This window comes from Meles meles, chromosome 14 (genome assembly GCF_922984935.1).
Source record: "Meles meles chromosome 14, mMelMel3.1 paternal haplotype, whole genome shotgun sequence".
NCBI lineage: Eukaryota > Metazoa > Chordata > Mammalia > Carnivora > Mustelidae > Meles > Meles meles.
This window is the reverse complement of record NC_060079.1, coordinates 4,348,758-4,371,125: the sequence shown is the minus strand read 5'-3', so window position 1 is coordinate 4,371,125 and position 22,368 is coordinate 4,348,758. Positions and strand designations below refer to the sequence as shown.

The window sequence follows — 22,368 nt, the reverse complement described above, 5'->3', positions numbered from 1 at the left end:
TATAGTGTTCATTTGCATAATACATTTTATTTTTAAGTTCCAGTGTAATTAACATATAGTGTTATATTAGTTTCAGGTGTACAATATAGTGATTCGACAGTTCCATGTATTACATCATCAAGATGAGTGTACTCTTAATCCTCTTTGCTGATTTCACCCATCCGCCCCACCCACCTCACCTCTAGTAACTATCAGTTTGTTCTCTGTAGTTAAGAGCCAGATTTTCGGTTTGTCTCCCTGCCCCGCTTTGTTCATTTGTTTTGTTTCTTAAATTCCACATACGAGTAAAACCATATGGTTGTCTTTCTCTGGCTGGCTTATTTCACTTAGCACTATAATTTGTCGATCTATTCTTGTTGTTGCAAATGGCGAGATTTCATTCTTCTTTATGCCTGAATAATATTCTGTTGTAAATATATATCACATCTTCTTTATCCATTCATCTGTTGACACTTGGGCTGCTTCTATACTTTGGCTATTGTAAATAATGCTGCAATAAACAAGAGTGCATATATCCCTTCAAATCAGTGTTCTCATGTTCTTTCAGTAAATACCCTGCAGTGTGATTCCTGGATTATAGAGTAGTTCTATTTTTAATTTTTTGAGGAACCTCCATACTGTCTTCCCTGGGGGCTGCACCAGTTTGCATTCCCACCAGCAGTGTACAAAGGTTCCTTTTCTCTGCATCCTCACCAACACTTGTTGTTTCTTGAGTTTTTTGTTTTAGCCACTCTGAAGGTGCAAGGTGATATCTCATTGTGGTTTTGATTTGCATTTCCCTGATGATGAATGATGTTAAGCATATTTTTATGTGTCTGTTGGTCTGTTCATATCTTCTTCCCATTTTTAATTGCACTATGTGTTTTTTTTGGTGTCGAGTTATAGAAGTTCTTTATATATTTTGGATACTAACTTGTTATTGGATATGTCATGCGCAAACATCTCTCATTCAGTAGGTTGTCTTTTAGTTTTGTTGGTTGTTTCCTTTGCTGTGCAGAAGCTTTTTATTTTGATGAAGTACTATTAGTTAATAGTTTATTTTTGCTTTTGTTTCCCTTGCCTCGGGAGACCTATCTCGTAAGAAGTTGCTATGGCCAATGTCAAAGAGGTTTACTGCCTGTGCTCTCTTCTAGGATTTTTACAGTTTCAGGTCTCAGCATTTAAGTCTTTAATTCAGTTCGAGTTTATTTCTGTTTATGATGAAATAAAGTGGTCCGGTTTCATTCTTTTGCATGTGGCCATCCAGTTTTTCCAATACCATTTGCTGGATGGACTATTTCCCATTGGATATTCTTCTCTGCTTTGTTAAAGATTAATTGGGCATATAATAATGAGTTTATTTCTGGACTCTGTATCTTTTTCCATTGATTGATGTGTTTGTTTTTAGGCCAGTACTATACGGTTTTGATCACTACAGCTTTGTAATGTAACTTGAAATCTGGAATTGTGATGCCTCTAGTTTTGCTTTGCTTTTTCAAGATTATTTTGGCTATTTGGGATCTTTTGTAGTTCCTTCCATACAAATTTTAGGATTGTTTGTTCTAGCTCTGTGAAAAATGCCCTTGATATTTTGATAGGGGTTGCATTAAATGTGTGGATTGCTTTGGGTAATATAGACATTTTTTAAAAGATTTTTTATTTATTTTTTCACAGAGGGAGACACATCGAGAGAGGGAACACAAGCAGGGGGAGAGGGAGAGGGAGAAGCAGGCTTCCCGATGAGCAGGGAGCCCAACAGAGAGCAGGGAGCCGGACAGGGAGCAAGGATTCCGATGCGGGGCTCAATCCCAGGACCTGGGATCATGACCTGAGCTGAAGGCAGACACTTAATGACTGAGCCACCCAGGAGTCCCTGATATAGACATTTAACAATATTTGTTCTTTTGACCCATGAGCATAGAATGTCTTCCCATTTCTCTTTGTGTCATCTTCCATTTCTTTCTTCAGTGTTTAATATGTTTAATAGTTTTCAGAGTGCAAGTCTTTAGTTAAGTGTATTCCTAAGTATTTAACACATATTACAAGTTTTAAGAAGCCCTGCTGTAAACCAAGTATCTAAATCTGCTTAACCTAGTACTTTTCTAAACTTTTTTTTTGCCATGATATTCTTTTTTTCATGAAATACCTATTTAAATCCTTTTAGATTTAGACAGTTATTGATCTTTGGGAACAAAGCTCCCAATAGTGGTGTTGGGGAGGAATGGGGAGCAGATCAGTTCTGAAGGGACTGTGCCTCTGAAAAAAAGTGATGTTACCAGTAGATATGAGGGGTAATCTGATTTCTTCTACTTACTTCTACTAACAAAATAACCTTTTGTTACTAAATTCATCATTATTTCTATAGACAGAAGAAAAATCATTATTTCTGTAGATGACAAAAAGGTACTTGAAAAATCCCAACATCTATTCCTAATTTTAAGAGTCTTAATAAAATAGGAATAAGTGGTTTTTGAACAAAATTGCACACACACAAAATACTTGATCAGTTTCCACTAAAACCAGAAACGAAAGATGCTTATTACCATGGCCATTGCTGTATTTGTACTGTATTAACAAAATCAATCACCATATTCAATCAAGAGAAAATAATTAGAAGCCTAGGAAGGAAAGGGAGGAGGAAAGCCATTTCTGTGTATAGATCATGTGATAGTATATCTCGAAAGCCAAGATGATCAATAATAAACAATATCTAAACAAAAAGGGCTGAGTAAAATTGACAGACAAAAACCAGGATACAAAATTAGCAAACAAAAACCAGTACTTTCTATATATACATAATAAAATGTTTGAAACATGGTGGAAGAAAAGTCTCTATTTCCAGTAATATCAAAAAGATAAAAATACTTAAAAATAAACTTAAGAAATATGCTATATCTGTAAGAGGAAAACATTCTTGAAAAACACAATTGTAGAGGGGCGCCTGGGTGGCTCAGTGGGTTAAGCCTCTGCCTTCGGCTCCCGTCATGATCCCAGGGTCCTGGGATCGAGCCCTGCATCAGGCTCTCTGCTCGGCAGGGAGCCTGCTTCCTCCTCTCTCTCTGCCTGCTTCTGCTTCTCTGCTTACTTGTGATCTCTGCCTGTCAAATAAATAAATAAAATCTTTAAAAAAAAAAAACAAAACACAATTGTAGACTTGAACAAGTGGAAAGACCTTGCGTATTTCATGTTCATGGATAGAATAACTCAACATTACAAAGATTTCTCTTCTCCCCAAGTATAAAGTATAAATGAATTCTATTCCCAATAAGTTTTCTTTTTTCTGGCACAAGAATTTGATGCTAAAAGTCATAGGGAAAAATAAACAGGAAAGGATCAGGAAACCTCTGAAAAAGAAGAGTCAGAAAGGGGGCAAACGTTACCCTACGACATTTTAAACCACAAAACCTGTGTAATTAAAACTGTTGGGGGCGTATGAGAACTCTCTACTTTCTGTTCAGTTTTGCTCCAAACCTAAAACTTCTCTGAAAGATAAAGTCTGTTACAAAAACAATTGTATGTTATGGTGTGTGGACAGACATATGGCCAATGGAACAGAACACAATGTCCAGAATTAGTAATTATAGAAATTTAAAACTTGGTAAAAGTAGCATCTCAGATCATAGAGGAGCAGATGGAAAAACTGAATAGATATTTGGTGAGAGATAAAATCAGGTCCATACCTCATATGATATTCTAAGAATAAACTACAAATTGATAAAATCTTATTTTTTCTTCTTTTCTTTTAAACTTTTAAAATAATTTCTGGGGCACCTGGGTGGCTCAGTGGGTTAAGCCTCCACCTTCGGCTCAGGTCATGATCTCAGGGTCCTGGGATGGAGCCCTACATCAGGCTCTCTGCTGAGCAGGGAGCCTGCTTCTCCCTCTCCCTCTGCTGCTCTGCCTGCTTGTGCTCTCTGCAGGGAGCCTGCTTCTCCCTCTCATTCTGCCTGCTTTTCTGCCTACTTGTGATCTCTCTGTCAGATAAATAAATAAAATCTTAAAAAAATAAAATAAAATAGGGGCGCCTGGGTGGCTCAGTTGGTTAAGCAGCTGCCTTCAGCTCAGGTCATGATCCCAGCGTCCTGGGATCGAGTCCCACATGGGGCTCCTTGCTTGGCAGGGAGCCTGCTTCTCCCTCTGCCTCTGCCTGCCACTCTGTCTGCCTGTGCTCACTCTCTCTCTCTCTGACAAATAAATAAATAAAATCTTTAAAAAAAAATAATTTCATACTTTTGAAAAATAGTACGAAGACTTTTCATATATCCTTCACCCTGACTCCCTAATATTATTTGTATACGTTCTTTGTCATTCATTCTCTCTCTGAAACAGTTTGAGAATAGATTGCAGATATAATGTCCCTTTACCAATAAATACCTCCGTGGTATTTCCTAAGAACAAGAATGTCTGTCAGTTCAAGCTTCTGTAAAAGAATACCACAGACCAGGTAGAAATTTATTTCTCACAGTCCTGGAATCTGGGAAGTCCCACATTAGGGCACCAGCAGATTTGTTGTCTGGTGAGGGCCCGCTTCCTGGTTCTTAGATGGCCATCTTTTCACTGTACCATCACATGGCAGAAGGGACTGGGGATCTCTCTGAGGTCTCTTAAAAGGGCACTAGTCCCATTCATGAAGGCTTCACCTTCATGATCTCATCACCTCCCAAAGGCCCCATCTTCAATACTATCACATTGGGCATTAGGATTTCACATATGAATTTTGGAAGGGGGCGTAAACATTCAGTCTATAACAAAGAACATTTTTTTATATGATCAAAGTACAATTATCACAATCAAGAAATTAGCATTGGGGGGCGCCTGGGTGGCTCAGTGGGTTAAAGCCTCTGCCTTCGGCTCAGGTCATGGTCTCAGGGTCCTGGGATCGAGCCCCGGATTGGGCTCTCTGCTCAGCGGGGAGCCTGCTTCCTCCTCTCTCTCTCTGCCTGCCTCTCCGCCTACTTGTGATCTCTCTCTGTCAAATAAAAAATTTTTTTAAAATTAAAAAAAAAAAGAAATTAGCATTGGTAAAATACTGCTCTAATCTGTAAGCCTTATTCAGACTTCACCAGTTGCCCCACTAATCCCTTCTGCTCCACAGTCCAGTCTGTGATCACACACTGCAGTTAGTTATCGTGCCTCGTTAGTGTCCTTTAATCTGAAAGAGTTCCTCATTGTTGCCTTCTCTCTTGTGACCATAACAATTTTGAAGAGTACAGGCTTCTTCTGTAAAATGTCGCTCAAATTAGTTTTGTCTGATGTTTCCTCGTGATTAGATTCAAAGTATACATTTTTAGCAAAAATACCACAAAGGTAATTCTCCATCATTGAATGTACCATTTCTAGGACTGTTAACTTTAGTCACCACTTCAGGTGGTATCCGCCAAGTTTCTCCATTCTGCAAAGGTATGATTTTTTCTTTGTAATTGTTAGGTATTTTGGTAGACTCAGATGTACCACACAGATCCTTCGAGGAAGGACTTGCTGCTCAGTTGTGGCAAGTACGGTCAGTGGACAGCTTCTAGCTGTTAGCTCTTTCAACATGACTAACTTTCCCCCAAGGTCCCACCTTCCTGTGCCAGCCTGCATTCAGTGCCTGAGTGAGAAGGGGCCTGGCTGCTTTAGAGCCCTCTGCAAGTTGGCCAAGATTTTGATAAGCCTGCACTGCAGTTAGATTTCCCCTTAGTACTAACTCATACCCCAAACTCTCTCAGCATCTGATTCCAGAGAACCCAACCTGAGACAAGTGTCTTTGTGGGGAAATACTTTGAGACTCCGTAAATCTGTTCCTGATTACTGGAACTTACTCTTTTTAGCATCTGTTGAGGATTCTTGCTTGAAACAGTTATCATTGTTTGGTTGTCAAATGGTAATTTTTCTAATTCTTTGATTTTGTCTACATTTTATAGTTAGAATTCCACTGTAAGGAAGAGCTTTCCCTCCTCTTCAGTCATTCATTTACATCTGCATGCTGTTGTGGATTCTATTTTTTAATGGATTATGATCTATCATTTATTGCTCAAATTGTCCCAGATTTGGCCAGTAGGAGCCCCTTCAGTTTGGTTTCTCTATCCTTTTGACATGTTCCTATCATTTATTGCTTCCTTACTTTCTGGTACCACCAGATTTTTCAGGCTTATCTGATACTTATCCCACACTGCAATCTGCAGTTTCAAAATGGACCACATATGCATGTAAAAAATAAAATCATTCAAATACTACGAAGAAACATGGGTGGATGATCTTATAACCAGGGAGTGAGGAAAGCTCAACAGAAAAAAAGGAAAAGTGACATAAACAATTCACAAAAACAACAAGAAAGAATGTCTCATAAAACACATGAAAAGATGCTTACTCTCATGTAGAACATGCAGAGTAAAATTACCCCAAATTTGGAATTACATTCCAAACAAAATGTTTGGAAGCACTTTATTGGATAGACGATGGAGAAACAGGCAGTCTGATGCATTGCTGTAGGAGCATAAAATGATACACCTTCTATATAGAACAGGGATTTGGAAAACCAGGCAGATTAACTTTTGGTCCAATAATTTCACATTAGGAATCTACACTGAGAATAAACTCCCACAATAAACAACACATGCATAAGGTTATTCATTGCCACATTGTTTGTAGCAGTAGAGATTGGAGACGACCCAAATGTCTATTAATAGAGGCCTGATTATATAACTGGAACACCCACACAATGGAGTACTGTGCAGTGCTTTAAAACACAGTGATTGTCTCTATGTACTAATGTGCAGTAATGTCTAAGGTATGGTGATAAAAGCAAGGTGTGGAATAGGTATATAAAGGAAGAAATTAGAAATATTTTATTTAATACATTTATTTACTTTGCAGAAAGAAATAGGATAAAGCAAACTAATAAAAATGATTACCTGGGGTGAGAAGGTAAGAAAGGAAAGCTAGGCCTTTTGAGTACCTTTTTATATAGTTTTGACTTTTAAACCATTTATACTTTTTACATATTCAAAAAATATATAAAACAGGAGGGAAAGCAAACTAAAATTTGGAATCATGAAACAAATGAACTTAATTTTATGTGAAGTTGGTACTATACACAGAGGAAAGAATTATTTCAAGTGACTTTTGAATATTGTACTCCTTAGTGGGATACAGTTTAAAGCCAAAACAAAACAGAATTTTAAAACTGCAAAGAAAACTTAAACTGGTATGCAGTGTTTAAACTATTATAGGTATACTTTAGGATAACTAAATAAGTAAATTAATTAGGAACTAAAGTTTTCATTGTATGTAAATGCAAAAAGATACAAATATAATGCCTAAGAAAGAGAAACTTTATAATGTTCTATTTGAATTGGAAGTATCAATGTGAGTATAAATAGGTATATAATACTACTTCTGTCATCCCAAAGGCCTTAAAAGCAGTGAAACTCCAGTAGCTATGAGCACCCCTGGTATTCAGTGGTTGGTTTCTAAATATCATTAAGAGGAAGCAGATGCAGGGCACCTGTTTGGCTAAGCCCGTAGAACACATGACCTTGATATTGGAGTCATGAGTTCAAGCCCCACGCTGAAGGTAGAGCCTACTTTAAAAAAAAAAAAAAAAAAAAACAATCAATGCCCCTTGCAGAAATGGCTAATTTCAGGTCTGGAAGTGGGGAAAAATATAAAGTGAGCCTGGGATATCTTGTGCTAGACAGCAGGGAAGTGCTCCAAGACTTAATGGAGTTGATTCAGGAGGATACAGGAGTCAGTTGAAAGAGCAATGACCAAAGATGAGACATTAGAAAGAATGAGCGTAGGGTGCCTGGGTGGCTCAGTCATTTAAGCATCTGCCTTCGGCTCATGTCATGATCCCAGAGTCCTGGGATCAAGTCCTACATTGGGTTCCCTGTTCATCAGGGAGTCTGCTTCTCCCTCTGACCCTCACCGCCTCATGCTCGCTCGCTCTCTGTAATAAATAAAATCTTTATTAAAAAAAAAAAAGAATGAGTGTAGTTGATAATGCACATTAGATAAATAAAAATCCATAAGTTTCCCTATTGATATTCAAAAACAAACATTTAAATTTATTTGCTAAGAGTGGAGTTGAATGTTATACCAGCATCCCATTCTGAAAATGGGTAATTAGAGGGAAATAATTAAGTTTTTGTGCCGCCTTTTTAGGGAGTAGTTGAGAGCTCTTTACAGAAGAATGCCAGCTTGAAAATGTAGAAATAAATAATAGAGGGTGTTTCATGGTGATTTTCAAATTATACAAAATAATTTATTCAGGCCGATTATCGGTGGATGCTAAAACTGTTGGGTGAAAAGTTTTGGGGGAAGAAGATATTCATATACTGCTGACATTTTACCCCACAAAAAACTTTGATTTTTTTTTTTATGATTGTTAAAGTGGAAAATGTACTTTTACAAAGGAGAGACCTGGTGGTCACCACTTTAAGTGACCCAAATGTAGCATCGCTGATAGTGACAAACCTAAATAATGTATCTCCTCATATGCTGAACAGTGCCCAGAATACTTTATACCTGAGTATTCTTATCCATTCTCTCCCTCCAACCCTCTAATTACATTCAAGCCTTTAGACTTGGAGTGGAATAATAGGAAAAGGAGTTTGGGGTAGGGGTCAGAGGATGGTCAAGGACACCAAAAAGAAACAGACATCTGGGGGCGCCTGGGTGGCTCAGGTCATGATCTCAGGGTCCTGGGATCAAGCTCCTCATCGGGCTCTCTGCTCAGTGGGGAGCCTGCATCCTCCTCTCTCCCTGCCTGCCTCTCTGACTACTTGTAATCTCTATCAAATAAATAAAGAAAATCTTTAAAAAAAAAAAAAGAAAGAAAGGAAACAGACAACTGGCCTGTTCTTTTTAAAAAGGAACTGTCCTGTAAGATTAAATATTTTTTTTTTAATTTATTTTTTTTTTTTTAAAGATTTTATTTATTTATTTGACACAGAGAGAGAGCACAAGTAGGCAGGCAGAGGGAGAGGAGGAAGCAGGCTCCCTGCGGAGAAGAGAGCCCGATGTGGGGCTCGATCCCAGAACCCTGAGATCATGACCCGAGCCGAAGGCAGCGGCTTAATCCACTGAGCCACCCAGGTGCCCCATGATTAAGAAGGAGATGGTAATGTGCATTATTTTTGAGTCTCCCCAAATCACTGCATAAAAACATTCAACAACTTGAGTATCTACAACAAAACTAGTTTGCTAGAGAATGGGAATGAGTTTTAGACAACCAGAGTGACTACAGAGATATCAACTTAACTCTGATATGAACATTAAATATGTATGTTCTTGTAGACCTTAGGCCTATGAGTAATAGTAATAAGGAAGAGAGGCTATAGTTGGTAATGGATATATGATCTAACAAAGTAGCTATACTATAGCTGTTACAAAATAGACAAAATGTAAAAAATTATTTAATCATATTTTCAGTAATCATATTGGTCTCATTATCGAGGCTGTTGGGTGGGCAATATGGGATAGAGAAAGTGAATAAAATCTGTTATTATTATTGAATCTGTTATTATATTATTGAAGCAGTAAAAACAAAAAGAAAAAAATGAATGTGATATTCTAATTCTTCATCCTTTCTGTCCTTGAGAACAGGATTCTCAATGGTAAGAAAAACAAACAAAGAAAACCATACAATTAAAAGATGAATGATATAAACTTCGCAAACTTAAATTTGAATTAATAGTATGAACTCATAAGGTGTTTTATCTTAAAAAAAAGTATGTGTTATGCACATACATAGATAGTAAAGGGATTAAAACTGTTAATTAACAGATAAATCATTTATGTAGAAAATTCCAGAGAATACACAAAAATACTACTAAAAACTAATAAGTGAATTTACTAGCAAGTTCACAGGACACAAGATCAATAAAGCTCAGTTATATTTCTAATAAGAATTAGAAACTGAAATTTTTTAAACACAATAATCATCAGAAACAACTACTTTAGGGATAAACCTAACAAAATACATACACGGTTTTGTGTATTAATGAGATAAAATCTAAAATGAAGAGATACACTGTGTTTATGGAATGGAAGACTGATTATTGTAAAGATGTCAGTTCTTTCTGAATTGATCTAGGGAGTCAACACAATTCCAGATAAAATCCCAGCAGGCATTTTTTTTTAAAGGAAATCAGTAAGATAAGCTTAGAATTTATATGGAAATATAAAAGACCTAAAATAGCCAAAACACTTTGAAAAAGAGCAAATTGGAGTACTCATGCTATCTGATTTCAAGATTTACTAAGAGCTACATGTAATCAAATCCTGTAGTATTGGGATAAGAATGGACGGAAACATCAATCAATAGGACAGAATAGAGTTCAGAAATAAACCCTTTCACATATTAGTGTAATTTTAAATTAATTTTTGTCAAAAGTCCCAAGGCAATTCAGTAGAGAAAGGAGTTTCAGCTAACAATATTGGAACTATTGGCCATCTATGTACAATAAAATTAATCTCAACCCTTTATACCATATTTTCAAAAATCAGCTTTTAAAATAGATCACATACCTAAATGTAAAACCTCTAAAACTTCTAAAAGGAAACCTGAGCAATTCTTTGTGTCTTTTGGTTGGCAAAGATTTCCCAAAAAGGACACAAAATGTGAACCATAAAAGAAAAAATTGATAAATTTGGACCTCATTAAAATTAAATTTTCTGGGCGCCTGGGTGGCTCAGTGGGTTAAGCCGCTGCCTTCGGCTCAGGTCATGATCTCAGGGTCCTGGGATCGAGTCCCGCATCGGGCTCTCTGCTCGGCAGCGAGCCTGCTTCCCTCCCTCTCTCTCTGTCTGCCTCTCTGTCTACTTGTGATCTCTCTCTGTCAAATAAATAAGTAAAATCTTTAAAAAAAAAAATTAAATTTTCTGTTCCTCAAAACTCAGTGCTAAATAAATGAAAAAACAAAATATGGACTAGAAGGAAATAGTTGCAGAATATATTTGTTAAATATATTTAGAGTGTATAAAGAGCCCACAATTCAATGATAAGGAGATAATGATTAAAAAGTAGCCAAGAATTTCAACACACAACTTCACGAAAAATTTCAACACACAACATCACGTAGGGATGGCCAATAAAGCATGTGAAACGATACTCAACATCATTGGTCATTAAGGAAACACAAAATCACAGTGAGATATCACTGTATATTTTTTAGAATAGCTAAAAATTTAAAGATCGACAGTTCCAAGTGTTGATAAGGGTGTGAAGCAACCTGTAACTCATACATTTTTGGTGGGAATGTAAAACAATACAACAACTTGTGAAAAAAGTTTGACTGTTTCTGATTAAGTTAAACATAGATACAGCAATGTTATATCTATATATTTACCCTAATAATGAAAATATATGTCCACCCAACGGCTTGTGCAGGACTATTTATAATTGGCAAAAAATGAAAGCAAATGCCTTATCAGTTGGTAGATGGCTAAACAAGTTGTGGTATAGTAGAATACTACTCAGCAGTAAAAGAACAATTTGTTAATTAGAATTTCCAGTTCCAGGACAAGTGAATACACACTCTTCCTATTTTTTCTGCTAAGTATAACTAAAACCCTTGGATATTATGCATAAAGCAAGCATAAGACAATTTTGACACATGGAGAGAGAAAGGCAGATCATCTGGGGACCTTGGTACCTGAGAAATGGTAGTGGTGGTGAATTCCCTGGGTTTTCTTTTTTGCCTCATATATCCTATCCTACGTGCTAGAGAAGCTGGCAACCTGGAAACATCAAAGAGCACAGATGAAAAGCCCCAAGAAAGGCTGGTTCTTTAGTCAAACAGGAAAGAAGCAACCTATAGCAAGACCAAACTAGACAGTGACTGCCCTACTTCAGCCAAAAACATTGGAAAAATGGCACTCTGTCCCCACTTTCTCCAGCAGAGGCTGAGTATGAGCTTAGACTTGCCCCTTGCTCAGCTGTAACAAGGCACACCTCTTGTATCTCCCCACTTTCCTACTGGAGTGAAGGCCTAGGCAGTGGGGCAGTGGGTAGACTTCCATTACCCTCCCCCCGGGCAATGATAATGCACCCTTCCCCATGTGGTATCAGTGAAGGCCTTGTGCAGAGCACTTGTGTAGATCTTGCTCAATTCTTAAGTCTGTCTCTGGAATTTTATCTTTTTAGGTGGCTTTAGAAATAAAACTTCAGCTATGATTTCTATATAGTGATTGCATGTTTACTGGAAAGCTCCTGATTTCAGTACACCACTACCACCTCTTTTTTATAATAGTTATTCTGTTGGTTTTCTTTGACGATAAAGGCATATAGTCTTATAATCTGCAAACAGTGATACATTTGTTTCTTTTCCATTTTTATACCACTAATATATTCCTCAGAATTGTGTGCCTTATATAGTGCTTCCCAATCATTTTAGAGCATGGCAATATTGAAAATTATATTTTTAGTGTATATTAGCATAAATGGGAAATGCTTTGGTAGGACCAGCCCAGGATCTAACTACTTGTGTTCTGCCACTGACCTGAGATAGATTGAGAAGAGGCCCTATGCCTCTCTAAAACAATGCTTTAAAAAAAAAAATCGTAAACTTGCTTATTTTATTTCTTAACCATTAGTGGGACTACTTCTGAGTGTTTCTCATTAAATTTTGCTGGTTTGGGGATAGAAGTAGATATATTTTAGTTTATTAAGGAAGTGTCAGGGTACTCCTCTGTTTTATCAACTGATTTTAGTCAAAAACGGTTATCAAATTAACGAACATTTCTGAAGCATTGCTACTGTATGCCAGGCTTTAGATCTAAAACAATGAATAAGGTGAGAGACACCATAGGAAAGAACACAAGTCCAGGTAGATTTGAGCTCAGATATCTGTCTGCACTGCATGTACTAGTTCTGTGACCTTAGCTAAGTCATTTAATTATTTTGAGCCTTAGCTTATCTGTCAAATAGAGGTAATAATAACTGTTCGAGTTGTTATTATTCTTTTTTAAAAATTTTTAGAAGATATTTATTTATTTATCTATTTATTTATTTGACAGAGAGATCACAGGAGGCAGAGAGAGAGGGGAAGCAGGCTCCCTGCTGAGCAGAGAGCCCAATGCGGGGCTCCATCCCAGGACCCTGAGATCATGACCTGAGCGGAAGGCAGAGGCTTAACCCACTGAGCCACCCAGGCATCCCAGAGTTGTTATTATTCTGATTCAGGATTCCACACTTGTGTAGTCCAGTAGGGTGAGACAGACATATTACCAAGTAATTGCACCAAAAAAAAAAAAAAAGAAAGAAAGCAAAAAAGAGGTGGCATGGTAGAGATGGAAGAATGAACAGTGGCGATATAAATGAGTACTTTGCCTAAAGAGAGACTCAGGACAGTTTTACAGAGGTGACTGTTTAAACTGGGCCTTGGAGGATGAGTAGGGGAGGCATAGCACCTATGAAACTGCTTGTTGCATTAAGGAAACTGCCATTTGTTCAGGATAATTAGACCACAGGTATAGGCAAATGACAGATTGGAGAAGTAGACAGATTGTGGATCATAGAGGGACTATAGTTGCTACCCTGAAGATTTTGAACTTTATTCTGTAAGCAACTGGGAGGTGTTGAACTGTATTTAGCCATCATATTTGCTATAATAAGGTGTATTAGGCTTATAGTTGAAAGTCTCCTTAAAGACCCTTAATCTCACAAAACAAACAGGGTTGCTGGGGGGTGGGGGGGGTGGGGAGAGGGTGGTTGGGTTATGGACATTGGGGAGGGTGTGTGCTATGGTGAGTGCTGTGAAGTGTGTAAGCCTGATGATTCACAGACCTATACCCCTGGGGTAAATAATACACTATATGTTAATAAAAATAAAAAAAAAAAAGAAGTCTCTTTAAGCTATTATGTTTGAGGAGAACCTGAAATAAGGCAGTGAGAAAAATTGAGAGTAGATGACAGATTTGAAGAGCATAGGTAGAATTAACCGGACCTAGAGGCCATTAGGACTATCTGGAGAGAAAGGATAAATAGCAATTCCCAGGGTCTTGGGCTAGGAATAAAAAACACTCTAAAAATTACATGGATAAGTTCTGTACTTTTTTCTATAGAAAAACACAAGTTGTCTTGAGTATAAGATTTTACAAAGTTTGGTGAGGCACATCACAGACTGATGACATGAGCACCATAGATGAAAGTCCTATTCATTCTGTAGGGCAATAAGGAAGGAGCTAAAGGAGACCTAACTATAACCATATTGATAGACTTAAAATTAACAAGGGTCTGAAAAATTTTAATGTGATTGCAATGTTGATAAAAATTATATGTTTGGCATTTTAGTGTTTTTAGGGCTTTTTAAGTGCAATCCTGGATTTGCATTGGTGTTTACATTTTATAACGAAATTTTATTTTTGTGAAAATGATATTAAGAAGAGTAGTCAATCTGAAATAAAATGTATGTACAAAATGTTCTAAAATATATTATTTATTCACTATTTTTCTTCTATTCTAGTTACCCTCACTGGAAATGGAGAAAATGGTAAGACACTTTAAGTCTCAATTTAAATAGAATACTTATGATATCCTAATTCTGACCCACATGCTTTTTATTTAGTGATGACTGTATGTGTTTTTATTTTCAGAAAGAAAATATGTTATTAAAGTTTAATTAAAAGGAGACCTAGTATTGTGTTTATTCCTATTCAATATATTTTCATTTGTGTTATTTATATAAATTAAAATAGCTGTTATTTTGTAAGGCATCTAGCATCCAAACTTCTCTAATATATTTATGTACATATGTATGCCTTGTATATTCTTCAGAATGCTTGATAGTAGTGATTCAAAGGTTTTTAATACCAGTTCTAGCTAGGGTTGAGGAGCAGATTTTGTTTCATGATGCCTAAATTTTATCGATGGTTCTCTTATTTATATATTTGTTAAAAATAGTACATTACTACTCACAGACATTTAACAAAATAACCAGACTGTAAATTTGTAAATTGTATTACTAGTTCATTTTGAAAGGGAATTCTACTTTTTATAAGGACTAGGTAATGAGATAATGCCTAGAGGGAAAAATTCATTACTCAGAATTTCACCAAGCTAAAAGAAAGTATTAAGTCTGTTGAGATCAAATTTCAAAAGTGAAATTTGACTTGAGATATGAAAATCCAGGGGATTTCTAAAACAGTTGAATAGTTAGAAATTATTAATTAATATTTATTCTTATTGGAAATAATTAGGCATTACGCATGTAAATCTCAAGTTGCCTTTGAAATCTGATTTCTCAATTCTAGCCAGGGTTGAGGAGGAATAAATATAGACTCAGTCTTGGTAGGATTGATTTTCTCCCTTTAAATCAAAACTGTTTTCTGCATGTGAAAACACATATACGGAAAGCAGAGAATTTCTGAAGTATTTATGAAGGAACATCTAGCTTGTCTCATTATTTCTTAGAGCTGTTTTCCCCATGTCTTTCAAAGAGTCTTTTGACGAGGTTGTTTGCTTTTTTGTTTGTTTTTTTAAATTCATTCACAGGTGGTTTTTTAATCAGATTTTTTGATTTGTAGATTCAGATTTTTTTTGCTTTGATTTAATTTGCTTCGTTAACTAAGCTTTTACCACTTCTTTTTTGTTGTTGTTGTTCATAGTATTTTTATTTTGTAATCTATGCTGCACTTTTAGCTATATCCACTTTATTGCTTCCTTTTTTTAAGATTTATTTACTTATTTTAGAGAGAGAGAGAGAACGCACGAGTAGGAGAGGCAGAGGGAGAGGGAGAACCTCAAGTAGATTCCGTGTTCAGCACAGAACCTGACATGGGCCTTGATCCCAGGACTGAGATAACAACCCATGCTGAAACCAAGAGTCGTCCTCCCAGCTGACTGTGCCAGGCAGGCACCCCTTTATCTATTACTTTTAACCGGTGGTTTATAGCATATATATGTGATCAGAAGTTTTCTTTTTAACATTATTTCAAATTCATGTAAAAGCAGTATTTCCTGTTATTCTTTACATTATAATTTTATATTTTCCATTGGTTAAGTACTTATTACATTCCAGACATGATGCTAAGAGATTTATCAGTTGTTTTTTTTAACTGAGGATTAAGGTTTTTTTAAAGCAGACAACCATTTGTGTTTGGACCTGTGGAGAGCAGAAATACTCTAAAAATATTTTAAATGTCTTTAAAAATATTTTTTAAGTATATTGTTTAATATGCTGGCCTTAGTTGTAAATAACTAAATGATTAAGAAGTTTAAAGTACCTCAAGGTTACCATTTATCTTGAAGCTATGCAATAAAGTACAGATGAGGATTGACGAGCTTGACTGAATATGGGGGCCAGGCAAAAATTTTAAAAAGTGAAGTGAGCTAGGTGAAGATAGTATTGCAAGCTCAGTAAATGACCTGTGTTCATGTAACAGTAGGAGACTGAGCTCCAGTATACTTTTCCAAAGGAAGACCAAATGAAGGAATGATACTGAATCCATTAAGTAGACCGTGAGGTTCAACCTGGAGGGAATGGAGACAGTAGAGAATGCAGATTTTGAGAAGCCAAACTTTTCAATGAGGGTGATAATCAGCTTTAGTGGACATGAAAAGAAAGCAAATTTGAAGATAGAAGGAAGTTTTGGTAAGGATTTTGTCTTGGTATCAGATATTGGCTCTGAAATAGGATGTGACGACTAAGATGATGAGTAAAATGGAGGAAAAGATACTTCTAGGTATGACATAATGAAAAGAACCTTGGGTTTTTATCAAGCAGATATGGGTTTGAATCCTGGCTTTATCATTTACTAAGTGACATTGGGCAGGATATTAAATTCTCTGCACCTCAGTTTTCACATTTGTAAACTGAAAGAATACCTTACAGGACTACAGTGAGGGTTAGAAATAAGGTACACATCATTATATACCTTCTAATAGGCCTTCAGTAGGTGGAAGTAGTGATTTGATTAGTTGTGGTCAAATATGGTACCAGGAAGTCAGTGTTTTATAATGTATTCATCAGTCATGAGTCATACACATGGAGTTATTTCCCAGGAATATCACAGCCAAGGTGGAGTAGAAACTATGAACAACACACTTATACTGGCCATCGAGATGGGCTGGAGGGAAGAAGACCAGTTGCCTTTGCAGTGATCAAATGAGTTAAGCAACAGTTTATGAGCTGTTAGACTCGCAGTGAAAATAATGAGAGAGGAACTAGAATTTGAGGAGTTTTGTGATGATTAGCTGTGCGATGTGAACAGTTATTGGGCCCTGGCTTCCTGTGGGACTTGTGGTTCTGTTCTCTTAGACCATATGTGCCCCAGTGTAATTGTAAAAGAAAAGGCTGGGTCCAACAAGTTGTTGATTTTTTTATCATTATTTTATTTAAAAAGAACATTTTTTAAAACCAAAAGTGAAAGGAGAAATAACCTCAGATGAAAAGAAGGATAGTACTTTGAATTGAATACATCTTAGCTTTATAAAAACTTCACTACCTTGTTCTTAGTGTCTCTCATTTCACTGTGGACCAGTCAAAACTTTTATGGTTCCTTAAACTTGGGAAACATGGTAATACGGAACATGCAAAAAGAACCAGATTTTGAGAGGAAAGGTTCTTGGATAGTTTTGAGAGGAAAGGTTCTTGGATAGTAATAATAATAGTAGCCAGTATTGAGGTGCCTGGCTGGCTCAGTCAATAGAGCGTGTGACTCTTGACCTCAGCGTTGTGAGTTTGAACCCCAGTTGTGTGTAGAGATTACTTTTTTAAAATGGCCAGTATTTATTAAGGATTAATTATGTGCCAGGCACTGTTTTAAATGTTTTGCATGTATTAGATCATCAGTATTAAACAACTAACTTTAATAAAATGAATTAAGTGCTTTAATTGAAGTCTGAGCATATTGGGGGGCAGTATAGTATAAAGAGGTAATGAATTCTAAAAGTAATGGAGAAAGGTTATGTGCAAGAAGTAATATTTGATTTGAACTTAAAAAATGAGTAGAATTTCAAACTTTGAAGCTTGTGTCTGCTTTGTTTTCTTCAGTGGATTTGTAGGTGCCTCATTCCAAACAAAAAATTTAAGTACCTGGTAGATAGCTCTTGCTTCCTATAGAAACCAGTCTTGCTTCTTTCAAAAGGAAAACTATAGAACACAACAAAAAGCTCTAAGTTGTATCAGTAATGAGTTAATATTTGGAGTTAAAGGTGTTATAATGTTTACACTAATCCACTTGTGAAACAGTTATTGCAGAAATTTTAAATGGCTAAAAATTTTTCATTAGCCTATGTTGAAAGGAGAATGAAATCTAGCATAATGTTTCTGGTTAATCCAGGAACTGAGTTTTTTAGATTACTCATTATTCACGGTGGTGGGAACTTCCTTTATTACTTTCAGTTTGTAGTTCCTTGAATTTAATGTTCATGGTGATGGAATCTGTCTTAAGTAAATTTTTTTGGTGTTGGAAAAAATAGGGAAGCCTCGTGAATTTACGTGTCATCCTTGCGCAGGGGCCATGCTGATCTTCTCTGTATCATTCCAGTTTTAGTACATATGCTGCTGAAGTGAGCACTGTCTTAAATAATTTTTAAGTCATTTAAAATACTGGTAGGAAGAGCTTGAAATTTAGTGAGTGAAGGAGGTGTTTCAACTTAAATGTTCAGCAGTTCAATTATATCAAATCCAGATTATAGTCTTTACTTATAAACCAGACTGATAACCCTTAAGTACAGGAACTGAATGTTTCTTCATATCTGTAATGGTAGGTCATTCAGATAAAGAAGTTTATAAATTTGATGTCTTCGGTAGGTTTTAATTTAGGTATTTATTGGATTAAGCCTCCTACCCTAAATATTGTGTTTTAATGTAATGCTTTTTCCTGTTTTCACCCGGATTCAATGAAATGTTATTTGTTTTTATTTACCAGGAAAGGCCGTTGTTTACCTTGTGGCTTTCCATCTGTTCTTTGTTATGTTTGTATGGTCCTATTGGATGACAATTTTCACATCTCCCGCTTCCCCCTCCAAAGAGGTAAATTTAATGTTGGTAAATTACCAAATGCTGTAGCTAATTATGGAATTATTTGCCCTGTGTTACCTTTGTTAAAACTTTACTACATAATGCATTTGTTCTGTTTCCGTTCATGACTTGAATGGTGACTCTACATTGTGAATGTGAGTCATCAGCCTGGTCTCAGATACAGTCCACTGACTTAGCACACTAAAAGACTGATCATACTTTACTTAGTACTGGTATTTTTCTGCCATGCTATATAGTTTTAAAGACATCCTTTTTTTACTTGACTAAAAAATCTTAAGGGATAGAATTGAGTTAGAAAAGTAGAGTGTATGTTTGGACACCTTAAGATATTTTCTCAGGCCTAAAGAAATATGCTGCAACTAGAGAAAGTTTTAATTGTGGGAAAAAAATTGTCTAGGCTATTGTTTGTTATACTTTCATATGACTAGTGTTTATTCTAATTTGAGGTTCTATTGGGAAAATAATGTAAATATTTATGTAGAGTAAGTTTTAAGATCAGGATGTTTCTCTTGCTTTCACATAACTGATGAAATCTGGTATAATTAGATGGCTAAGAATGTACCCTCTGGTGTTAGGGTTATCTGAGTTTGATTTTCTGCTCTAACATATTACTTAATGTCTCTGAGCTTCCATTTTCTTATTGGAAACTGGAGCTAACAGTAGTGGCTGTTTCTGTAAGATGTTTGTGAGGATTAAGTGATAATCGTTCACATAAAGCTTTTAACACAGTACCTGTCACATGGTTAGCAATCACATATTAGATGATGATAATTATTTCTACTCATACAAAATTCATCAAAATTTGTTAAAAATTATAGAACATGTTTAAAAAACATCAACTTCCATTTAACTTCTTATGAAACATATATACAGAAAAGTATATGTAAGTGTACACCTGATGGATTTTCACAAACCTAACACCCTTGAGCAACCACCACCAAGCTGAAGAAACAGAACATTACCAGCATCTCATAAGCCTCCTCATTCTCCCTTTCAGCCACACAAACCCACTTTCCTGCCTCATAATAGCATCAGTTTGTTTTGCCTGGTTTTACCCTTTACATAAATGGAATCATATACTCTGTGTGTTTGTGTCTCTGGCTTCTTTCATTAACACTCTGTTTGCATGTTCATCCATGTTGTTGCATGTGCTCGTGGAGCACTCATTCTCTTTATTGTTTGGTATTCAGTTGTAGTGAACATTAGTTTATTTAACTGGTCTGCTGTTGATGGGCAGGGGCATTTGGGTGGCTTCTAGTGTAAGGCTGTTACAAAGAGGGCTGCTATAAACATTCTGTTGCATATACCTATGTATATACTTATATATATACATCCATACATAGGTGTGTATATATATGTATATATAACTATATACACACACATATATATGTATATGTAGCTATATATATAACTATATATATACATACATAGCTATATTAACTATATATAGTTATTAATATAATTAATATAGCTATATATAGTTATTAATATAGTTAATATAGCTATATGTATTAACTATGTATATATATTAACTATATATGTACATATAGTTAATATAGCTATATATGTGTGTATGTATAGTTATATATATAGCTACATATACATATATATGTGTGTATATATAGTTATATATACACATTTATGTATGGATGTGTATATATACATCCATACATATATATGTGAGTATATATGTAACTATATATGTAATTGTATATGGCTATATATAATATATATATTATATATATATTTTATATATATATAGCTACATATACGTATATGTGTGTGTATATATAGTTATATATAATATATAATATATATATTATATATATAATATATATATAGCTACGTATACGTATATGTGTGTGTATATATAGTTATATATGCATATATACGCATTTATGTATGGATGTATATGTGTAAGTATATATGTAACTATATATATATGGCTATATATGGCCATATATATATATATATATATATATATGGCTATATATAACTATATATAGCTACATATACATATATATGTGTATAGTAGGTACCTCAGATTGGAATGCCGGATCATATGTTGTGTGTACATTCAGCATTAAGTAGAAAATGCCAAAGAGTCTTTTGCCCATTTTTTTTCTATTGGGTGCTTTTGTTTTAAGGGGTAGTGAAATTATCAATCAGACTTCGTGTTTCTTAAAATATATTCATCAGACATTTGGTAATAATTAGTCAACTCTTAAAGTTATGTTACAAACTGCCTTCCCTATCTTTTTTTATTTTTAAGATTGATTTATGTTTAGAGAGAGCACATGCATGCTAGCAGGAGAGGGCAGAGGGAGAGGGAGAGAAGCAGACTCCTCACCAAACACTGAGCTCAGCACAGGGCTCAGTCTCATGACCATGAGATCATGACCTGAGCTGAAACCAAAAAGTCGGTCGTTTAACTGACTAAGCCACCCAGGCACCCCTCAAACTGCAATCTATGTCTTAAGGTCCTAGTTGAAAAGGAACTAATTTTATTTAATTACTTACTACTAGTGATGGCTATTGAAAACATAGCATGAACAGAAGTAAATACTTCTTGTTATAGGAAATAAAAAATAGAAAAAGAGGGGTGCCTTGGTAGCTCAGTCATAAGAGAATACAGTTCTTGATCTTGGGGTCATGGATTTGAGCCCCACGTTGGGTGTAGAGGTTACTTAAATAAATAAACTTTAAAAAAGTATAATAAAAACAACTGGTAATACTTCTGAGAAGCAGTATAATATAGAGGTGAAGAACTCAGACTCTGGCGTCAGACTGCCCAGGTTCAACTCCTGCCTCTGCTACTTACTAGCCATGTGGCCTTGGAGACTTGCCTTAAATGTCTGTTCCTCAGCTCTCTCCTGTAGAATGAGGATGATAGTAATACATACCTGACGGGATTGTTGGAGGTATTGACTAAGTTAATAATATATATGGTTAAAAAATAATAATAATATATGTGGCTAGTAATATTTATAATAATGATATACACTTAATAGTATATGTATGTAAAGTGCCCAGAAGAATACATTGCACTTAGTAAGTGCCGTTTAAATGTTATTTATTTATTTTGATTGTTGTTTGTCATATTGCATCCATTCAGCATTCAGCCGAGGGCTTAAGCCTTTATATCCACTTCATCCTTCATGCTCCCCTATTCCTAGTTCAGCTGATTCCCCAGGCCTGTGTCCAGTGGCCCTGCTGTGGCATGCTCTTGCCTTCCCCATCATAGAACCTACCATCTAGTTTCTTAATTGCCTCTTGACTTGTATGCACCATCTTATTGTCAGTTTTTTTGTGGGCAGGGATCATTTTTATGGTATCCTGCACTACATCCCTCTCCCCGCTATTTAGCACATAGTGGATGTTCACTATTGAATGAGTTAATTATCAAGTCATCAAGGGC

General features: G+C 35.7%; 1 protein-coding gene and 1 non-coding gene across 4 annotated transcripts in view; one reads left to right on the top strand and one right to left on the bottom strand.

The window, feature by feature from the left end:
* Positions 1–22,368, top strand: part of ZDHHC20 (zinc finger DHHC-type palmitoyltransferase 20) — a 71,384-nt gene that overhangs the window by 12,734 nt on the left and 36,282 nt on the right. For all 3 annotated transcript variants that reach the window (XM_045978569.1, XM_045978568.1, XM_045978570.1), the window contains exons 2-3: positions 14,430–14,456; positions 18,838–18,941. In XM_045978569.1, coding sequence (XP_045834525.1) covers positions 14,430–14,456; positions 18,838–18,941 — 131 coding nt within the window. The remainder of the gene's footprint in view (positions 1–14,429; positions 14,457–18,837; positions 18,942–22,368) is intronic.
* On the bottom strand, positions 18,377–18,483 carry LOC123925348. The gene has a single exon (XR_006814955.1). It is a non-coding gene; the product is annotated as a U6 spliceosomal RNA (small nuclear RNA).